Source organism: Ranitomeya variabilis, chromosome 3, assembly GCF_051348905.1.
Source record: "Ranitomeya variabilis isolate aRanVar5 chromosome 3, aRanVar5.hap1, whole genome shotgun sequence".
Classification (NCBI taxonomy): domain Eukaryota; kingdom Metazoa; phylum Chordata; class Amphibia; order Anura; family Dendrobatidae; genus Ranitomeya; species Ranitomeya variabilis.
Window position 1 is genome coordinate 4,081,790 of NC_135234.1, and position 17,900 is coordinate 4,099,689.

Consider the following 17,900-nt stretch of genomic DNA (forward strand, 5'->3'; position numbering starts at 1 on the left):
CAGATGTATGGAGGAGACAGGTTGTGGATGGCTTTGTATGTCATGGTTAGGGTTTTGAACTGGAGTCTTTGGGTAATGAGGAGCCAGTGCAGGGATTGACAGAGGGGAGAGTCTGCGGAATAGCGAGGGGACAGGTGGATTAGCGGGGCAGCAGAGTTTAGAATAGATCGGAGGGGTGCAAGAGTGTTAGAGGGGAGGCCACAGAGCAGGAGGTTGCAGTAGTCAAGGTGGGAGATAATGAGAGCATGCAGTAGGGTTTTTGCAGATTCTTGGTTGAAAAATGTACGGATCCGGAAATATTTTTTGAGTTGAAGTCAGCAGGAAGTGGAAAAGGCTTGGATATGTGGTTTAAAGGAGAGATCAGGGTCAAGGATTACCCCGAGGCAGCGAGCTTGTGGGTCTGGGGAGAGTGGGCAGCCATTTACTTTAATGGATAGGTTTGTTGGGGTAGTCGAGTGTGATTGGGGAAAGGTGATGAATTATGTTTTGTCCATATTAAGTTTTAGAAATCTAGTGAAGAACAAGAATGAAATAAAGGACAGACATTGAGGGATTCTGGTTGGTAGGGTGGTGATATCTGGTCCAGAGATGTAGATCTGTGTGTCATCAGCATAGAGATGATACTGAAAGCCGTGAGATTCTATGAGCTGTCCGAGGCCAAAGGTGTAAATGGAGAAGAGCAGGGGCCCTAGAACTGAACCTTGCGGGACTCCGACAGATAGGGGGCGAGGTGAGGAGGTGGTGTGTGAGTGGGAGACGCTGAATGTCCGGTCTGTTAGGTATGATGAGATCCAGGATAGGGCCAAGTCTGTGATGTCAAGAGATGAGAGAGTCTGTAGTAAGAGGGAGTGGTCCACTGTGTCAAAGCAGAGGTCCAGGAGGAGGAGGACAGAGTAGTGTCGCTTGGCTTTGGCAGTTAATAGGTCATTGGTGACTTTAGTTAGGGCAGTTTCAGTGGAGTGGTGCAGTCGGAAGCCATATTGATTCGAAAAGGGAGCAGGAAGAGAGGTGGTAGGACAGTTCAAGATGGACGTGTTGTTCCAGTAGTTCTCAGGCATAGGGGAGAAGTGATATGGGGCGATAGCTAGATACAGAGGATGGGTCAAGAGAGGGCTTTTTGAGGATGGTGTGTGTTATGACCCCAATGGCAGAGGGTCTCAGAAATAAATACCAAGTCTGCAAACACAAAAAACCAGCTCATAGGGCAGTGGTAACTGGGCTGACCGTATATCTAATCCTAGCACCTCAAATAGCAGCAGCCGGGGAACGTGCCTACGTTGGTTCTAGACGTCTCGCGCCAGCCGGAGAACTAACTAACCCTAGAAGGGAAAAGATAGACCTTTCTTGCCTCCAAGCAGGACTTAGCTTAATTTTGCAAGAACCAGGACCAGCAGACAGGAGCAAACAGAAAGGACTGATTACAACGATGCCAGGCACCAGACTGAGAATTCAGGAAGTTTATATAGCAACACCCCTGGACTAACGACCCAGGTGGGTGCCAAACTAGGGAAAGACAATCCCAGAGTCATATCACTAATGACCACAAGAGGGAGCCAAAAAAGTCTAATTCACAACAGTACCCCCCCTTTAAGGAGGGGTCACCGAACCCTCACCAAGACCACCAGGGCGATCAGGATGAGCAGCGTGAAAGGCACGAACTAAATCGGCCGCATGCACATCAGAGGCAACCACCCAGGAATTATCCTCCTGACCATAGCCCTTCCACTTGACCAGATACTGAAGCCTCCGCCTGGAGAGACGAGAATCCAAGATCTTCTCCACCACGTACTCCAACTCGCCCTCAACCAACACCGGAGCAGGAGGCTCAACAGAAGGAACCACAGGTACAACGTACCGCCGCAACAAAGACCTATGGAACACATTGTGAATGGCAAACGACACCGGAAGATCCAAGCGAAAGGACACGGGATTAAGGATTTCCAATATCTTGTAAGGACCGATAAAGCGAGGCTTAAATTTAGGAGAGGAGACCTTCATAGGAACAAATCGAGAAGACAGCCATACCAAATCCCCAACACGAAGAAGGGGACCCATACCGCGGCGGCGGTTGGCAAAACACTGAGCCTTCTCCTGTGACAACTTTAAGTTGTCCACCACATGATTCCAAATCTGCTGCAACCTATCCACCACAGAATCTACCCCAGGACAGTCAGAAGGCTCCACATGTCCCGAGGAAAAACGAGGATGGAAACCAGAGTTGCAGAAAAATGGCGAAACCAAAGTAGCGGAACTAGCCCGATTATTAAGGGCAAACTCAGCCAACGGCAAGAAGGTCACCCAATCATCCTGATCTGCAGAAACAAAACACCTCAAATAAGCCTCCAGGGTCTGATTAGTTCGCTCCGTTTGTCCATTAGTCTGAGGATGAAAGGCAGACGAAAACGACAAATCAATGCCCATCTTAGCACAAAAGGATCGCCAGAACCTGGAAACAAACTGGGATCCTCTGTCAGACACGATATTCTCAGGAATGCCGTGTAAACGAACCACATTCTGAAAGAACAAAGGAACCAGATCGGAAGAGGAAGGCAGTTTAGGCAAAGATACCAAATGGACCATCTTGGAAAAGCGATCACATACCACCCAGATGACAGACATCCCTTGAGACACCGGAAGATCTGAAATGAAATCCATGGAAATGTGTGTCCAAGGCCTCTTCGGGACAGGCAAGGGCAAGAGCAACCCACTGGCACGAGAACAGCAAGGCTTAGCTCGAGCACAAGTCCCACAGGACTGCACAAATGACCGCACATCCCGTGACAAGGAAGGCCACCAAAAGGACCTAGCCACCAAATCTCTGGTGCCAAAAATTCCCGGATGCCCTGCCAACACCGAGGAATGAACCTCGGAAATGACTCTGCTGGTCCACTTATCAGGAACAAACAGTCTGTCAGGTGGACAAGAGTCAGGTCTACCAGCCTGAAATCTCTGCAACACACGTCGCAAATCCGGAGAAATAGCTGACAAGATAACTCCCTCTTTAAGAATACCAACTGGTTCTGCGACTCCAGGAGAGTCAGGCACAAAGCTCCTTGAAAGAGCATCAGCCTTCACATTCTTTGAACCTGGTAAATACGAGACCACAAAGTCAAAACGGGAGAAAAACAATGACCAACGGGCCTGTCTAGGATTCAGGCGTTTAGCAGACTCGAGATACATCAGATTTTTGTGATCAGTCAAGACCACCACACGATGCTTAGCACCCTCGAGCCAATGACGCCACTCCTCAAATGCCCACTTCATGGCCAGCAACTCCCGATTGCCAACATCATAATTCCGCTCAGCAGGCGAAAACTTCCTAGAGAAAAAAGCACATGGTCTCATTACAGAGCAACCAGGGCCTCTCTGCGACAAAACGGCCCCTGCCCCAATCTCAGAAGCATCCACTTCAACCTGAAAGGGAAGTGAGACATCAGGCTGGCACAAAACAGGCGCCGAAGTAAACCGGCGCTTCAACTCTTGGAAAGCTTCTACGGCTGCAGGAGCCCAGTTAGCAACATCAGAACCTTTCTTGGTCATATCCGTCAAAGGTTTAACAACGTTAGAAAAATTAGCGATAAAATGACGGTAGAAGTTAGCAAAACCCAAGAACTTCTGAAGACTCTTAACTGACGTGGGTTGAGTCCAATCATGAATAGCTCGGACCTTGACTGGGTCCATCTCCACCGCAGAAGGGGAAAAAATAAAACCCAAAAAGGGAACCTTCTGTACTCCAAAGAGACACTTTGAGCCCTTAACAAACAAAGCATTCTCACGCAAAACCTGAAACACCATCCTGACCTGCTCTACATGCGAGTCCCAATCATCAGAAAAAAACAGAATATCATCCAGATAAACAATCATAAATCTATCCAGATACTTCCGGAAAATATCATGCATAAAGGACTGAAACACTGAAGGAGCATTAGAGAGCCCAAAAGGCATCACCAAGTACTCAAAATGACCTTCGGGCGTATTAAATGCAGTTTTCCATTCATCTCCTTGCTTAATGCGCACAAGGTTGTACGCACCACGAAGATCTATCTTGGTGAACCACTTGGCACCTTTAATCCGGGCAAACAAGTCCGACAGCAGAGGCAAAGGATACTGAAATTTAACAGTGATTTTATTCAGAAGCCGATAGTCAATACAAGGTCTCAAAGATCCGTCCTTCTTGGCCACAAAAAAGAATCCCGCACCAAGAGGGGAAGAGGATGGACGGATATGCCCCTTCTCCAGAGATTCCTTGATATACGAACGCATTGCGGTATGCTCAGGTACAGACAGATTAAATAATCTTCCCTTAGGAAATTTACTACCTGGAATCAAATCTATAGCGCAGTCACAGTCCCTATGAGGAGGAAGAGCACTGGACCTAGACTCGCTGAATACATCCTGATAATCAGACAAATACTCAGGAACTTCCGAAGGAGTAGAGGAAGCAATAGACACCGGCGGGGAATCACCATGAATTCCCTGACAGCCCCAACTTGACACAGACATTGCCTTCCAATCCAAGACTGGATTATGGGTCTGTAACCATGGCAGACCCAAAACGACCAAATCATGCATTTTATGCAGAACAAGAAAACGAATCACCTCCCGATGTTCAGGAGTCATGCACATGGTTACCTGTGTCCAAAACTGCGGGTTTTTTTTCCGCCAATGGCGTAGCATCAATACCTCTAAGAGGGATAGGATTTACCAATGGCGCAAGAACAAAACCACAGCGCCTGGCAAATGACAGATCCATAAGACTCAGGGCAGCACCTGAATCCACAAACGCCATAACAGGGTAGGAAGACAATGAGCAAATTAAAGTCACAGACAAAATAAATTTAGGTTGCAAATTACCAATGGCGACAGGGCTAACAACCCTTGTTAGGCGTTTAGAGCATGCTGATATAACATGTGTAGAATCACCGCAGTAAAAATACAACCCATTCTGACGTCTATGATTTTTCCGTTCATTTCTAGTCTGAATTCTATCACATTGCATTAAATCAGGTGTTTGTTCAGACAACACCACCAGAGGATTAGCAGTTTTGCGCTCCCGCAAACGCCGATCAATTTGAATAGCCAGTGCCATGGAATCATTCAGACTTGTAGGAATGGAGAAACCCACCATCACATTCTTAATGGCTTCAGAAAGGCCATTTCTGAAATTTGCGGCCAGAGCACACTCATTCCACTGAGTAAGCACGGACCATTTCCGAAATTTTTGGCAATACACTTCAGCTTCATCCTGGCCCTGAGAAATAGCCAGCAAGGCTTTTTCTGCCTGAATTTCAAGATTGGGTTCCTCGTAAAGCAATCCGAGTGCCAGAAAAAACGCATCAATATTTGCCAATGCCGGATCTCCTGGCGCTAGCGAGAAGGCCCAATCCTGAGGGTCGCCCCGTAAGAAAGAGATAACAATTTTAACTTGCTAAGCTGAGTCTCCAGATGAACGGGGTCTCAGAGATAGAAACAATTTACAATTATCCCTGAAATTCCTAAACTTAAATCGGTCTCCAGAAAACAGTTCAGGAATAGGTATTTTAGGTTCAGACATTGGACTACTGGTAACAAAATCTTGTATGCCCTGCACACGAGCAGCAAGCTGGTCTACACTTGTAATCAAAGTCTGGACATTCATGTCTGCAGCAAGCTTAAGCCACTCAGAGGTAAAGGGGAGGAAGAAAGAGAGGAAAAAAAAAGAAAACTCAGAATTTCCTTTCTTGTAATCCCACTTCTGCAATGCATTAAACATTCAACCTTGGCCTGGCATACTGTTATGACCCCAATGGCAGAGGGTCTCAGAAATAAATACCAAGTCTGCAAACACAAAAAACCAGCTCATAGGGCAGTGGTAACTGAGCTGACCATATATCTAATCCTAGCACCTCAAATAGCAGCAGCCGGGGAACGTGCCTACGTTGGTTCTTGACGTCTCGCGCCAGCCGGAGAACTAACTAACCCTAGAAGGGAAAAGATAGACCTTTCTTGCCTCCAGAGAAAAGACCCCAAAAGTTGGATACAAGCCCCCAACAAATAATAACGGTGAGGTAAGAAGAAAAGACAAACGTAAGAATGAACTAGGTATTTAGCAAAGAGAGGCCCACTGACTAATAGCAGAATATAGTAAGATGACTTATACGGTCAGCAAAAACCCTATCAAAATTTCCACGCTGGATATTCAAGAACCCCCGAACCGTCTAACGGCCCGGGGGGAGAATACCAGCCCCCTAGAGCTTCCAGCAAAATCAGGAATCACATTTAGTACAAGCTGGACAAAAAATAAGAGCAATGCAAATAACCAAAAAACAAGGAAGCAGGACTTAGCTTAATTTTGCAAGAACCAGGACCAGCAGACAGGAGCAAACAGAAAGGACTGATTACAACGATGCCAGGCACCAGACTGAGAATTCAGGAAGTTTATATAGCAACACCCCTGGACTAACGACCCAGGTGGGTGCCAAACTAGGGAAAGAGAATCCCAGAGTCATATCACTAATGACCACAAGAGGGAGCCAAAAAAGTCTAATTCACAACAGGTGTGATTGAGGCATGTTTGAAGCATGCGGGGAAAACACCCTGTTAATGATAGGTTGAAAAGATGGGTTAGGGTTGGGTTGAAGACTGTGGGGATGTTTGGGATGAAGTGAGATAGAATCAGGTCAAGTGCACAGGTGGTGAGATGTGATCTTGAGAGTAGAGTGGAGAGTCGATCTTCTATAATGGTGGAGAAGTTGGTTTTGGAGGAGGAGGGCTGGGTAGTTGGGAGGAAGGGTTCTGGGGGTTGTTGATCAAAACGATCTGATTTTATCAATCTTCTGCTTGAAGAATGAGGCAAAGTCTTCAGCGGAGATAAGTGGGGAGGGAGGAGGTGCTGGGGGACGGAGGAGAGAATTGAAGGTGTTGAATAACTGTTTAGGGTTGTGAGTCAGGGAGGATATGAGAGACGAGAAGTAGGTTTGTTTAGCTGTAGTGAGTGTGGTCTTGAAAGTAGTGAGGGACTGTTTGAATGCAATGACGTGCTCGTTGGAGTGGTATCTTTTCCATCTCCGCTCAGCAACCCTGGAAGCACGTCTCAGTTCTTTGATCAGGCTCGTGTGCCAGGGCTGTCTGTTGATTTTGTGAGCTTTGGTATGTGTGAGATGGGCGACCAATTCCAGAGCTGCAGCTATTGTGGTGTTATATAGAGTGGCAGCGGTGTCCGCATTGTGTAGGGAACTTGTGTCTGCAAGAGGAGGGATTCAGAGAGGGAGTGTGGATCGAGGTGTTTAAGATTTCTGCAAGGGTGTGCAAGTTTGTGGAGTGGGGATTGTGGGCAAGAAGAGGAAAGGGAAGAGAATGTGAGTAGGTTGTAGTCAGAAAGAGGGAGAAGTGAGTTAGAGAGGTTAGATAGGGGCAGAGGCGGGTGAGGATGAGGTCCAATGTGTGGGCATCATTGTGAGTGGATGCAGAAGTCCATTGATTGAGGCCGAAGGAGGAAGTGAGAGATAGAAGTTTAGTGGCAGCTGAGAGGGAAGTGTCAATGGATATCATGAAGTCACCAATGATGATAGTGAGGATGTCCGCGCAGAGGAGAAGAAGTAGCCAGGTAGTGAAGTGATCGAAGAAGGTGGTGGCTGACCCTGGGGGACAGTAAATGAAAGCCAATTGGAGGTTGATGAGGGAGTAGATGCCCACAGAGTGCAGCTCAAAAGAAAGGGAGGGTAACAGAGGGTGGCAGTGGGATTTGGGTGAAGGAAGAGTTATCTGACAGGAGAAAACCAACTACTCTGCCATGCATGGCATGGAGGATAACAAATCTCAGGCACCCGCTGATCGCAGCTATGAATGTGTCAGGTCTTTACCTCACACTCATTACAGATGAAGGCACATAGGTTCATGGAGATGTCTTCCCTCTTTATTATTTTAGCTATTTCATTTATAAGCATTATAATGTCACCTCTACAGCAGGGGATGAACCAATGAAATGTGGCTCCTTGTACCAGACTATAGCATAGTCCTGATCATTTAACTATTCTGGAGCTGCCCAAGTTTTACCAATATTAATAGTGATTGTCCTGTGTGAGTGTCACACACCACTTAGATATAAGGTTTGTGACATGAGCTTTCACATGACATATTATAGGGCTACAAGGGCTGGTTCGCTCCCAAAAAGTACTCAGATTTATTCGTCATCATCATCATCGTCATCATCATCATCATCATCGTCATCATCATCGTCGTATTCATCGTCGTCGTCATCATCATCATCTTCATCGTCATCATCATTGTCGTCATCGTCGTGATCATCATCTTCAGTGTTGACCTTCCCTGATAATACATCTTCTATCCACTGTTCCAGCTCAGATGGTGATGGCAAATCCTCAGCATCTTCAATATCCATCCAGACACTGTCCGCCTGTGAAAACAGAAAAGAGAATCTTTTGTAAATCCTTTGCATCTGAGAATAAACCCAAAACCGGAGGTGAGAATCACAGAGTAGAACCACAGGTGAAAACCACACAGGAGAACTACAGGGGAGAAAAACACGGGGAAGAATCAAAGGTGACAATCAGAAGTTAGAATAACACAGTAGAGTAAAAAGAGGGAAACACTGGTGGAAACACAGGAGAGAAAAACAAGGGGAAACATGGGAGAAACACAGAAGAGAACCACTAGAGAGAACCACAGGTGGAAACACTGGAGAGAAAAACAAGCGGAAACATGGGAGAAACACAGAAGGGAACCACTAGAGAGAACCACAGGTGGAAACACAGGAGAGAAAAAGAAGGAGAAACATGGGAGAAACACAGAAGAGAACCACTAGAGAGAACCACAGGTGGAAACACAGGAGAGAAAAACAAGGGGAAACAAGGGAGAAACACAGGAGAGAACCACTAGAGAGAACCACAGGTGGAAACACAGGAGAGAAAAACAAGGGGAAACACTGGAGAAACACAGGAGAGAACCACTAGAGAGAACCACAGGTGGAAAGACAGGAGAGAAAAAGAAGGGGAAACACTGGAGAAACACAGAAGGGAATCACTAGAGAGAACCACAGGTGGAAACACAGGAGAGAAAAACAAGGGGAAACACTGGAGAAACACAGAAGGGAATCACTAGAGAGAACCACAGGTGGAAACACTGGAGAAAAAAAACACGGGGAAACAGTGGAGAAACACAGAAGGGAATCACTAGAGAGAACCACAGGTGGAAACACTGGAGAAAAAAAACACGGGGAAACAGTGGAGAAGCACAGAACAGAACCACTAGAGAGAACTACTGCAGAGAACCATAGGTGGAAACACAGGAGAGAAAAAGAAGGGGAAACATGGAAGAAACACAGAGGAGAACCACTAGAGAGAACCACAGGTGGAAACATAGGAGAGAAAAACAAGGGGAAACATGGGAGAAACACAGGAGAGAACCACTAGAGAGAACCACAGGTGGAAAGACAGGAGAAAAAAAACAAACCAAGGGAAACATGGGAGAAACACAGGAGAGAACCAAAGGTGAAAACACAGGAGAGAAAAACAAGGGGAAACACTGGAGAAACACAGAAGAGAACCACTAGAGAGAACCACAGGTGGAAACACAGGAGAGAAAAAGAAGGGGAAATAAGGGAGAAACACAGGAGAGAATCACTAGAGAGAACCACAGGTGGAAACACTGGAGAAAAAAAACAAGGGGAAACATGGGAGAAACACAGGAGAGAACCACTAGAGAGAACCACAGGTGGAAACATAGGAGAGAAAAACAAGGGGAAACATGGGAGAAACACAGGAGAGAACCACTAGAGAGAACCACAGGTGGAAACACTGGAGAAAAAAAACAAGGGGAAACATGGGAGAAACACAGGAGAGAACCACTAGAGAGAACCACAGGTGGAAACACAGGAGAAACATAGAAGAGAACGACTAGAAAGAACCACAAGTGAAAACACAAGAGAGAACCACAGGGGGAAACATGGGAGAAATACAGAAGAGAAACACAGAAGAGAACCACAGGGAGAAACACAGGGGAGAAACACAAGGGAGAAACACAGGGGAGAAACATAACAGAGAACCACAGGAGAGAACAACAGGGGGAAACACAGGGGAGAACAACAGGAGAGAACCACAAGTGACAATCACAATGGGAGAACCACAGGGGACAATCGAAGGAGACAACTACAAGGGAGAATCACAGCTGAGAATCACAGGAGAGGAATACAGTGAAGAATGATGGAGGAAACACAGGGAGAATCACAAGAGAGAATCACAAGAGAGAACCACAGTAGATAACTATATGTGAAAACCACAATGGGAGACCCACAGGGGACAATCAGAGGAGACAACTACAAGGGAGACTCACAGCTGAGAATCACAGGAGAGGACCACAGTTGAGAACCACGGAGGAAACACAGGGAGAATCACAAGAGAGAATCACAAGAGAGAACCACAGGAAGAAATACGAATGAAAACTGGGAAAGAAAAAGCACAATAGGGTCTTATCTGATGACAATGGGGTGTCAGGAAAAAGGGTGATATATTCTCCTTGCTGAGTTGCTGATTGGCAACACAAACGGCATGTGACAGCTGCTGCACAGATACCGGTCGAGAGGACGACCACAGGAATAAAAAAGAAATGAACTGAGGTATCACTTATGCGCTGCTGAGATGGAATATGCTTAGAGTAGAAACATTTATTAAAACAGGTTAAAAGTCAACGTGTTTCGAAGCCACGCAGGACTTCTTCATCTGATGAAGAGGTCCTGCGTGACTTCAAAATGCATTGACTTTTTTCCTGTTTTAATAAATGTTTTTATTCTAAGGATTCTCCATCTCAGCAGCGCATAAGTGATACCTCAGTTCATTTCTTTTTAGCCACAGGAAGAAACACAGGAGAAACTACAGGGGAGAAAACAGGAGAAACACAGGAGAGAACCACAAGGGAGAAACACAGGAAAGAACCACAAGGGAGAAACACATTGGAGAAACACAGGAGAGAGCCACAGGAGAGAACCACAAGGGAGAAACACAGGACAGAACCAAAAGGGAGAAACACAGGGGAGAAACACAGGAGAGAACCACAAGGGAGAAACACGGGAGAAACACAGGAAAGAACCACAAGGGAGAAACACAGGACAGAACCAAAAGGGAGAAACACAGGGGAGAAACACAGGAGAGAACCACAAGGGAGAAACACGGGAGAAACACAGGAAAGAACCACAAGGGAGAAACACAGGACAGAACCAAAAGGGAGAAACACAGGGGAGAAACACAGGAAAGAACCACAAGGGAGAAACACAGGAAAGAACCACAAGGGAGAAACACAGGAAAGAACCACAAGGGAGAAACACGGGAGAAACACAGGAGGAACTACAGGGCAGAAACACAGGAGAGAAACACAGGAGGAACTACAGGGCAGAACCACAAGGGAGAAACACAGGGGAGAAACACAGGGGAGAAACACAGGAGAGAGCCACAAGGAAGAAATACAATAGAGAACCACAGGAAGAACCACAGGAAGAAACACAGGAGAGAACCACAAGGGAGAACCACAAGGGAGAAACACAGGGGAGAACCACAAGGGAGAACCACAAGGGAGAAACACAGGAGAGAACCACAAGGGAGAACCACAAGGGAGAAACACAGGAGAGAAACACAGGAGAGAGCCACAAGGAAGAAATACAATAGAGAACCACAGGAAGAACCACAGGAAGAAACACAGGAGAGAACCACAAGGAAGAAATACAATAGAGAACCACAGGAAGAACCACAGGAAGAAAGCACAGGAGAAACTACAGTGGAGAAACACAGGAAACATAAGAGAGAACCACAGGGGACAATCACAGGAGAGAGCCACATATAAGAACCACATGAGAGAACTACAGAAGAGAATCACAAGGTGAGAAGCATTTCTGTATCACCTCCTCCTGGACCTGCTCCTGAAACTTTTGCTTCCATCACCCGGTGCTGGCATATTTATTCTGGACTAATTATCTCCCTGCTTTGGCCAATGAGACAGCACCACATCCTACTAAAATTACGCGGTTACCACTGGGAGTTGCCAGTTACAGTTTACTAGCCATGGGTCACGTTTCTATTGCTGCCCCTGTTAAGTCTATGTGATTCCTGTTCTGACCTCTGCCCATTTCCAGAATATTCTTCTGCCTTTCAATTTTGTTCCTTGTCTGCCCTCCTGGTTCTGACCTGGCGACCTGACCATCCCTGCCAGACTGTCCCGTCAATGAGCGACTAATCTAAGGACTCAACTTAGGTACCCATATAAGTCCATATTCCTGTACAGAACTTAAAGGGAATCTGTCACCCCATTTTTTGCCTATAAGCTGTGGCCACCGCCATCAGGGACTTATCTCCAGCATTCTGTAATGCATTCTGCAATGCTGTAGATAAGCCCCCGATGTATCCTGAAAGAGGAGAAAAAGAGATTAGATTATACTCACCCAGGGGCTGTCCGATCCGATGGGCGTCACGGTCTGGGTCCAGTGCCTCCTATCTTCATGCGATGACGTCCTCTTCTTTGCTTCCTGCCGCGGCTCCTGCGCAGGCGTACTTTATCTGTCCTGTTGAGGGCATAGCAAAGTACAGCAGTGCACAGGCACCGAGGAAGGTCAGAGAGGCCCAGCGCCTGCGCACTGCAGTACTTTACACTGCCCTCAAAAGGGGAAATCAGTACACCTGCGCAGGAGCCGCAGCAGGAAGCAAAGAAGAGGACGTCATCGCATGAAGATGGGAGGCACTGGACCCGGACCGTGACATCCATCGGACCGGACCGCACTGGACCGCCCCTGGGTGAGTATAATCTAACCTCTTTTTCTCATATTTCAGGATACATCGGGGGCTTATCTACAGCCTTACAGAATGCATTACAGAATCCTGTAGATAAGCCCCTGATGGCGGTGGCCGCAGCTTATAGGCAAAAAATGGGGTGACAGATTCCCTTTGAAGGTGAAGACCAGGGCACCCCTGGATCTGATATCATAGCCAGCGCAAAGCCTGTATGTGGACACCTTATTAAGACTTAATGAGACCACGAACAGAGCCACATTATAGCATACAGTTGTGCTCAAAAGTTTACATACCCCGGCAGAGTTTTTGCTTTCTTGGCCTTTTTTCAGAGAATATGAATGATAACACCAAAACTTTCTCTCCACTCGTGGCTAGTGGTTGGGTGAAGCCATTTATTGTCAACCTACTGTGTTTTCTCTTTTTAAATCATAATGACAACCCAAAATATCCAAATTACCCTGATCAAAAGTGCACATACCCCATTTCTTAATACCGTGTATTGCCCCCTCTAATATCAATGACAGCTTGAAGTTTTTTGGGGTAGTTGTGGATGTGGTTCTTTATTTTCTCAGATGGTAAATGTGAAGAAACCAGATTGTATCTTAATTTCCCAGACAACCATGTTTTTGCAAACCAAAAGAACTGGCTTTTTGTCTGTATATTGGCTTGTGAATTTAAGTGTTTATGTCTGGTGGGTCAAGAAGACAGACTTGCCCACTGATATACTATCTAACATACTGTGTAAGTCTGTAATAGTGACTGTACATAGGGTGTGTTAAGCTTATATGATAACAGTGCTACCTTGATCCCATCACCATTGTTTACCTTATCTTGATGATGGACTGGGAGACCCTGGGTGATTCTGGGAGTGGCTTACATGCCTTGGGCATAGAAAGACGCAGAGATCACATCCTGGGAGACTGAAGTAACACAGAGCTACCAGCCAGACATTCTGCAAACCACCCAACAGACAAGAGAAAGGACTGCAGCCAATTCATCATGGCACCATCACGAGGGACACTGATCTATGATTCTATAGGAAACAACCTAGGGGTTTTCAGCTCCGGTTGGAAGGACACAGATCTGACCCAGTGAGAATCTCTGAACCATGGATCTGTTTGGAGAAAGCCAGGGTTGGGATCCGCTGGTCGCCTGGTTCCATGGAGATGGTCAGATAAGCCAGGTGGTGACTCTCGTGTCAACTGGCTATGGACCTTGTATGGACTCTATGGACAGTTGTTGGTCATCTCCCTATGCTTGTCGTTACCTCTTCTCTGTGTATCACAGGTGTAATAGCGGCCCTGGGAGCTCTGATATAACATCTACCATTATCCCGGTGAGACATTGGAACAGTGAGACCCTGTAATGTGCATTATATTGGGGTAATTGCTGAGATTGTTCTGTTTGCTATTGTGTGTTGTGGTTCAATAAAGTATTGCCACACTGTTTTACCTTAACCCTGTGTTGTCTGTGTAGTGTATTGTCCACCGGGAGATACAGCGGGCATTCATCTGTATGAGCCCTGGTCCATGAAGTCTTGCTAAAGACAGCCAGGCCAGCAGACGAGAGTACCCACTGACCCCGTTTCTCCACAGTAAAGCTGCCCACTCTTCTTGGCAAAAAGCCTCCAGTTCCTGTAAATTCCTGGGCTGTCTAGCATGAACTGCATGCGTGAGATCTCCCCAGAGCGGCTCAATGATATTGAGGTCAGGAGACTGAGATGGCCACTCCAGAACCTTCACTTTGTTCTGCTGTAGCCAATGACAGGCCTACTTGGCCTTGTATTTTGGATCGTTGTCATGTTGGAATGTCCAAGTACGTCCCATGTGCAACTTCCGGGCTGATACAACCTCTGACAAAAATTATAGAATCACCGGCCTTGGAAGATGTTCATTCAGTTGTTTAATTTTGTAGATAAAGAGCAGATCACAGACATGGCACAAAACTAAAGTAATTTCAAATGGCAACTCTCTGGCTTTAATAGACACTAATAGAAATCAAGAACAAAAAATGTGGTAGTCAGTAATGGTTACTTTTTTAGAACAAGCAGAGGGGGAAAATAATGGACTCTCAATTATGTGGGAAAAAATTATGGAATCGTGAAAAACAAACAAACAAAAAACCCTCCAACACATCAGTAGTATTTTGTTGCACCACCTCTGGCTTTTCTAACAGCTTGCAGTCTCTGGGGCCTGGACTTATTGAGGGTCACACAGGTCTCTTCATCAATCTGGCTCCTACTTTCTCTGATTGCTGTGGCCAGATCAGCTTTGCAGGTTGGAGCCTTGTCATGGACCATTTTCTCCAACTTCCACCAATGATTCTCATTTGGTTTGAGCTCCAGACTATTTGCAGGCCATGACATTGACGTTATGTGGCTTTTTTCAAGGAATGTTTGCACAGTTTTTGCTCTATGACAGGATGCATTATCATCTTGAAAAATGATTTCATCATCCCCAAACATCCTTTCAATCGATGGGATAAGAAAAGTGTCCAAAATATCAACATAAACTTGTGCATTTATTGAAGATGTAATGACAGCCGTCTCCCCAGTGCCTTTACCTGACATGCAGCCCCATATCATCAATGACTGTGGAAATTTGCATGTTCTCTTCAGGCAGTCATCTGTATAAATCTCATTGGAACGGCACCAAACAAAAGTTCCAGCATCATCACCTTGCCCAATGCAGATCCGCGATTCATCACTGAATATGACTTTCATCCAGTCATCCACAGTCCACGATTGCTTTTCCTTAGCTCATTGTAACCTTGTTTTTTTCTGTTTAGGTGTTAATGATGGCTTTCGTTTAGCTTTTCTGTATGTAAATCCCATTTCCTTTAGGCGGTTTCTTACAGTTCGGTCACAGACGTTGACTCCAGTTTCCTCCCATTCGTTCCTCATTTGTTTTGTTGTGCATTTCCTGTTTTGGAGACATGCTGCTTTAAGTTTCCGGTCTTGATGCTTTGATGTCTTCCTTGGTCTACCAGTATGTTTGCCTTTAACAACCTTCCCATGTTGTTTGTATTTGGTCCAGATTTTAGACACAGCTGACTGTGAACAACCAACATCTTTTACAACATTGTGTGATGATTTACCCTCTTTTAAGAGTTTGATAATCCTTTATTTCAATTGACATCTCTCGTGTTGGAGCCATGATTCATGTCAGTCCATTGGTGCAACAGCTCTCCAAGGTGTGATCACTCCTTTTTAGATGCAGACTAACGAGCAGATCTAATTTGATGCAGGTGTTATTTTTGGGAATTGAAATTTAGAGGGTGATTCATTAACTTTTTCCTCAGAATTGAGTCCGTAATTTTTCCCCTCTGCTTGTTCCAAAAAAGTAACCATTACTGACTGCCACATTTTTTGTTCTTGATTTCTTTTAGTGTTTCTTAAAGCCAGAAAGTTGCCATTTGAAATTACTTTAATTTTGTGCCATGTCTGTGATCTGCTTTTTATCTACAAAATTAAAAAACTGAATGAACATCCTTCCAAGGCCGGTGATTCCATAATTTTTGCCAGGGGTTGTAGAAAATATATACTCACTTATTATGTATAGTGCCATCGTTTTATTAGGTATAACACCATCCCTTATTACGTACCATCCTCTCTAGTTATATATGGTGCTGTCCCTTATTATATAGCTTTTTCTGCTGTTATGTACAGCACTGTCTCTTACATAGTGTTGTTTTTGTTATTCACAGCGCCCTCTTTTATTACATAGTCCTTGTAACAGAGAGTAAAGCCCAGCCTGTTTACATGGACCAAACTGTAATGAGGCCTCCATTCGCATTCCTTGTCCTGTATCTGGTGGGGGCACATTTGTATTTGTTCCCCTCTGCAGAGAGGTTGAGACTGGGCTTCCGGAACCTTCTTCCTCCTCGGAGCTATGTTTGAAGTGGGTGGGTGTCAGTATCTCGGCCCAACAAGGGGGCTGATACCAAGAGTGGTAGGACAATAAGCCACACGTTCAGTTAGTTGATGCTGTGTCATGAGATTGCTGTTGTTGCATATTCCTTGGCGTCAGATTAGTGGGTTGCTCCCCCGGATTTGTCCCTTTTGTGTGGCCGACTTGCAGACTCTAAGGCATCTACGTTTGGTGTTATCATTTCCTCGTCTCAATAAGGCTATGTGCACACGTTGTGGAATGTGGTGCAGAATTTTCTGCACTAAATCTGCATCTCCTGGCAGAATCCGCAGGTGCGTTTTTTATGCATTTTTATGCGTTTTTAGTGCGTTTTTTTGTGCGTTTTTTATGCGTTTTTTGTGAAGTTTTTGTGCAGATTTTACCACTGCAGATTTCTATTAATGGAGGGGTGCAGAAACGCTGCAGAAACGCACAAAAGAAGTGACATGCACTTCTTTGAAATCTGCAGCGTTTCTGCTCATGTTTTTTTTCACATTGATTTACATTGTACTGTAAATCACAGTGCAGTTCTGCAGCGTTTCTGCAGCAGAAAAATCAGCATCGTGTGCACATACCCTAAAAGTTGTTGGATTGTTCCTCAGCCTGCTGTCCCTGCCTGCTCTGTCACAGACCCCATCACAGTCCTCTCTTGTTAGATGTGGAATGACTTCTGATGGAGCAACCGGTGACCACACGACCGGTCCATCGGCTCCTCCATTAGGGAAGAAGCTTTCCCATGTACCATCAGCCATCATTGCATTATATATCTAACAAAACAGGATGGTATGTAATAAACCACAGGGCTCCAAATAATCCGATATGTAAGGGACAGAGCTGTACTTAACAAGAGAGGGCACTGTGCAATAAGGGACGGCGATACACATAGTAGAGGAGACTCTGTAAGATAGATACAGTACTGTATATGTATGTGTGTGGGGGATTATTTTTACTCTCTCTGGCAATGAGTCTCTCTGTCTCAATCTTTGCTGCCTTGATTTGCTTTTTACAGAATTTATGTAATTTTCCGTATTTATTTAATGCCTCCTCACTACCTACTTCCTTTAATTCTCTAAATGCTTTCTTTTTGTCCCTTATTGCGCCCCTTACAGCTATTTTCTTTATGTATATCTAGTCCACCATTGCTAGGAGTTGTACTGATTATATGCATTTCATATTACAACCCAATATTCACCATGATTGTGACCCATGTTTTGTACCTTAT

The 17,900-nt window shown here is 45.4% G+C and overlaps 1 protein-coding gene across 1 annotated transcript in view; it reads right to left on the reverse strand.

The window, feature by feature from the left end:
- Window positions 1–7,874: 7,874 nt before the first annotated feature.
- CASQ2 (calsequestrin 2) overlaps window positions 7,875–17,900 on the reverse strand; it is a 107,471-nt gene continuing 97,445 nt past the window's right edge. Inside the window, exon 11 of the mRNA XM_077293554.1 lies at window positions 7,875–8,395. Coding sequence (XP_077149669.1) covers window positions 8,162–8,395 — 234 coding nt within the window. The 3' untranslated portion in view covers window positions 7,875–8,161. The remainder of the gene's footprint in view (window positions 8,396–17,900) is intronic.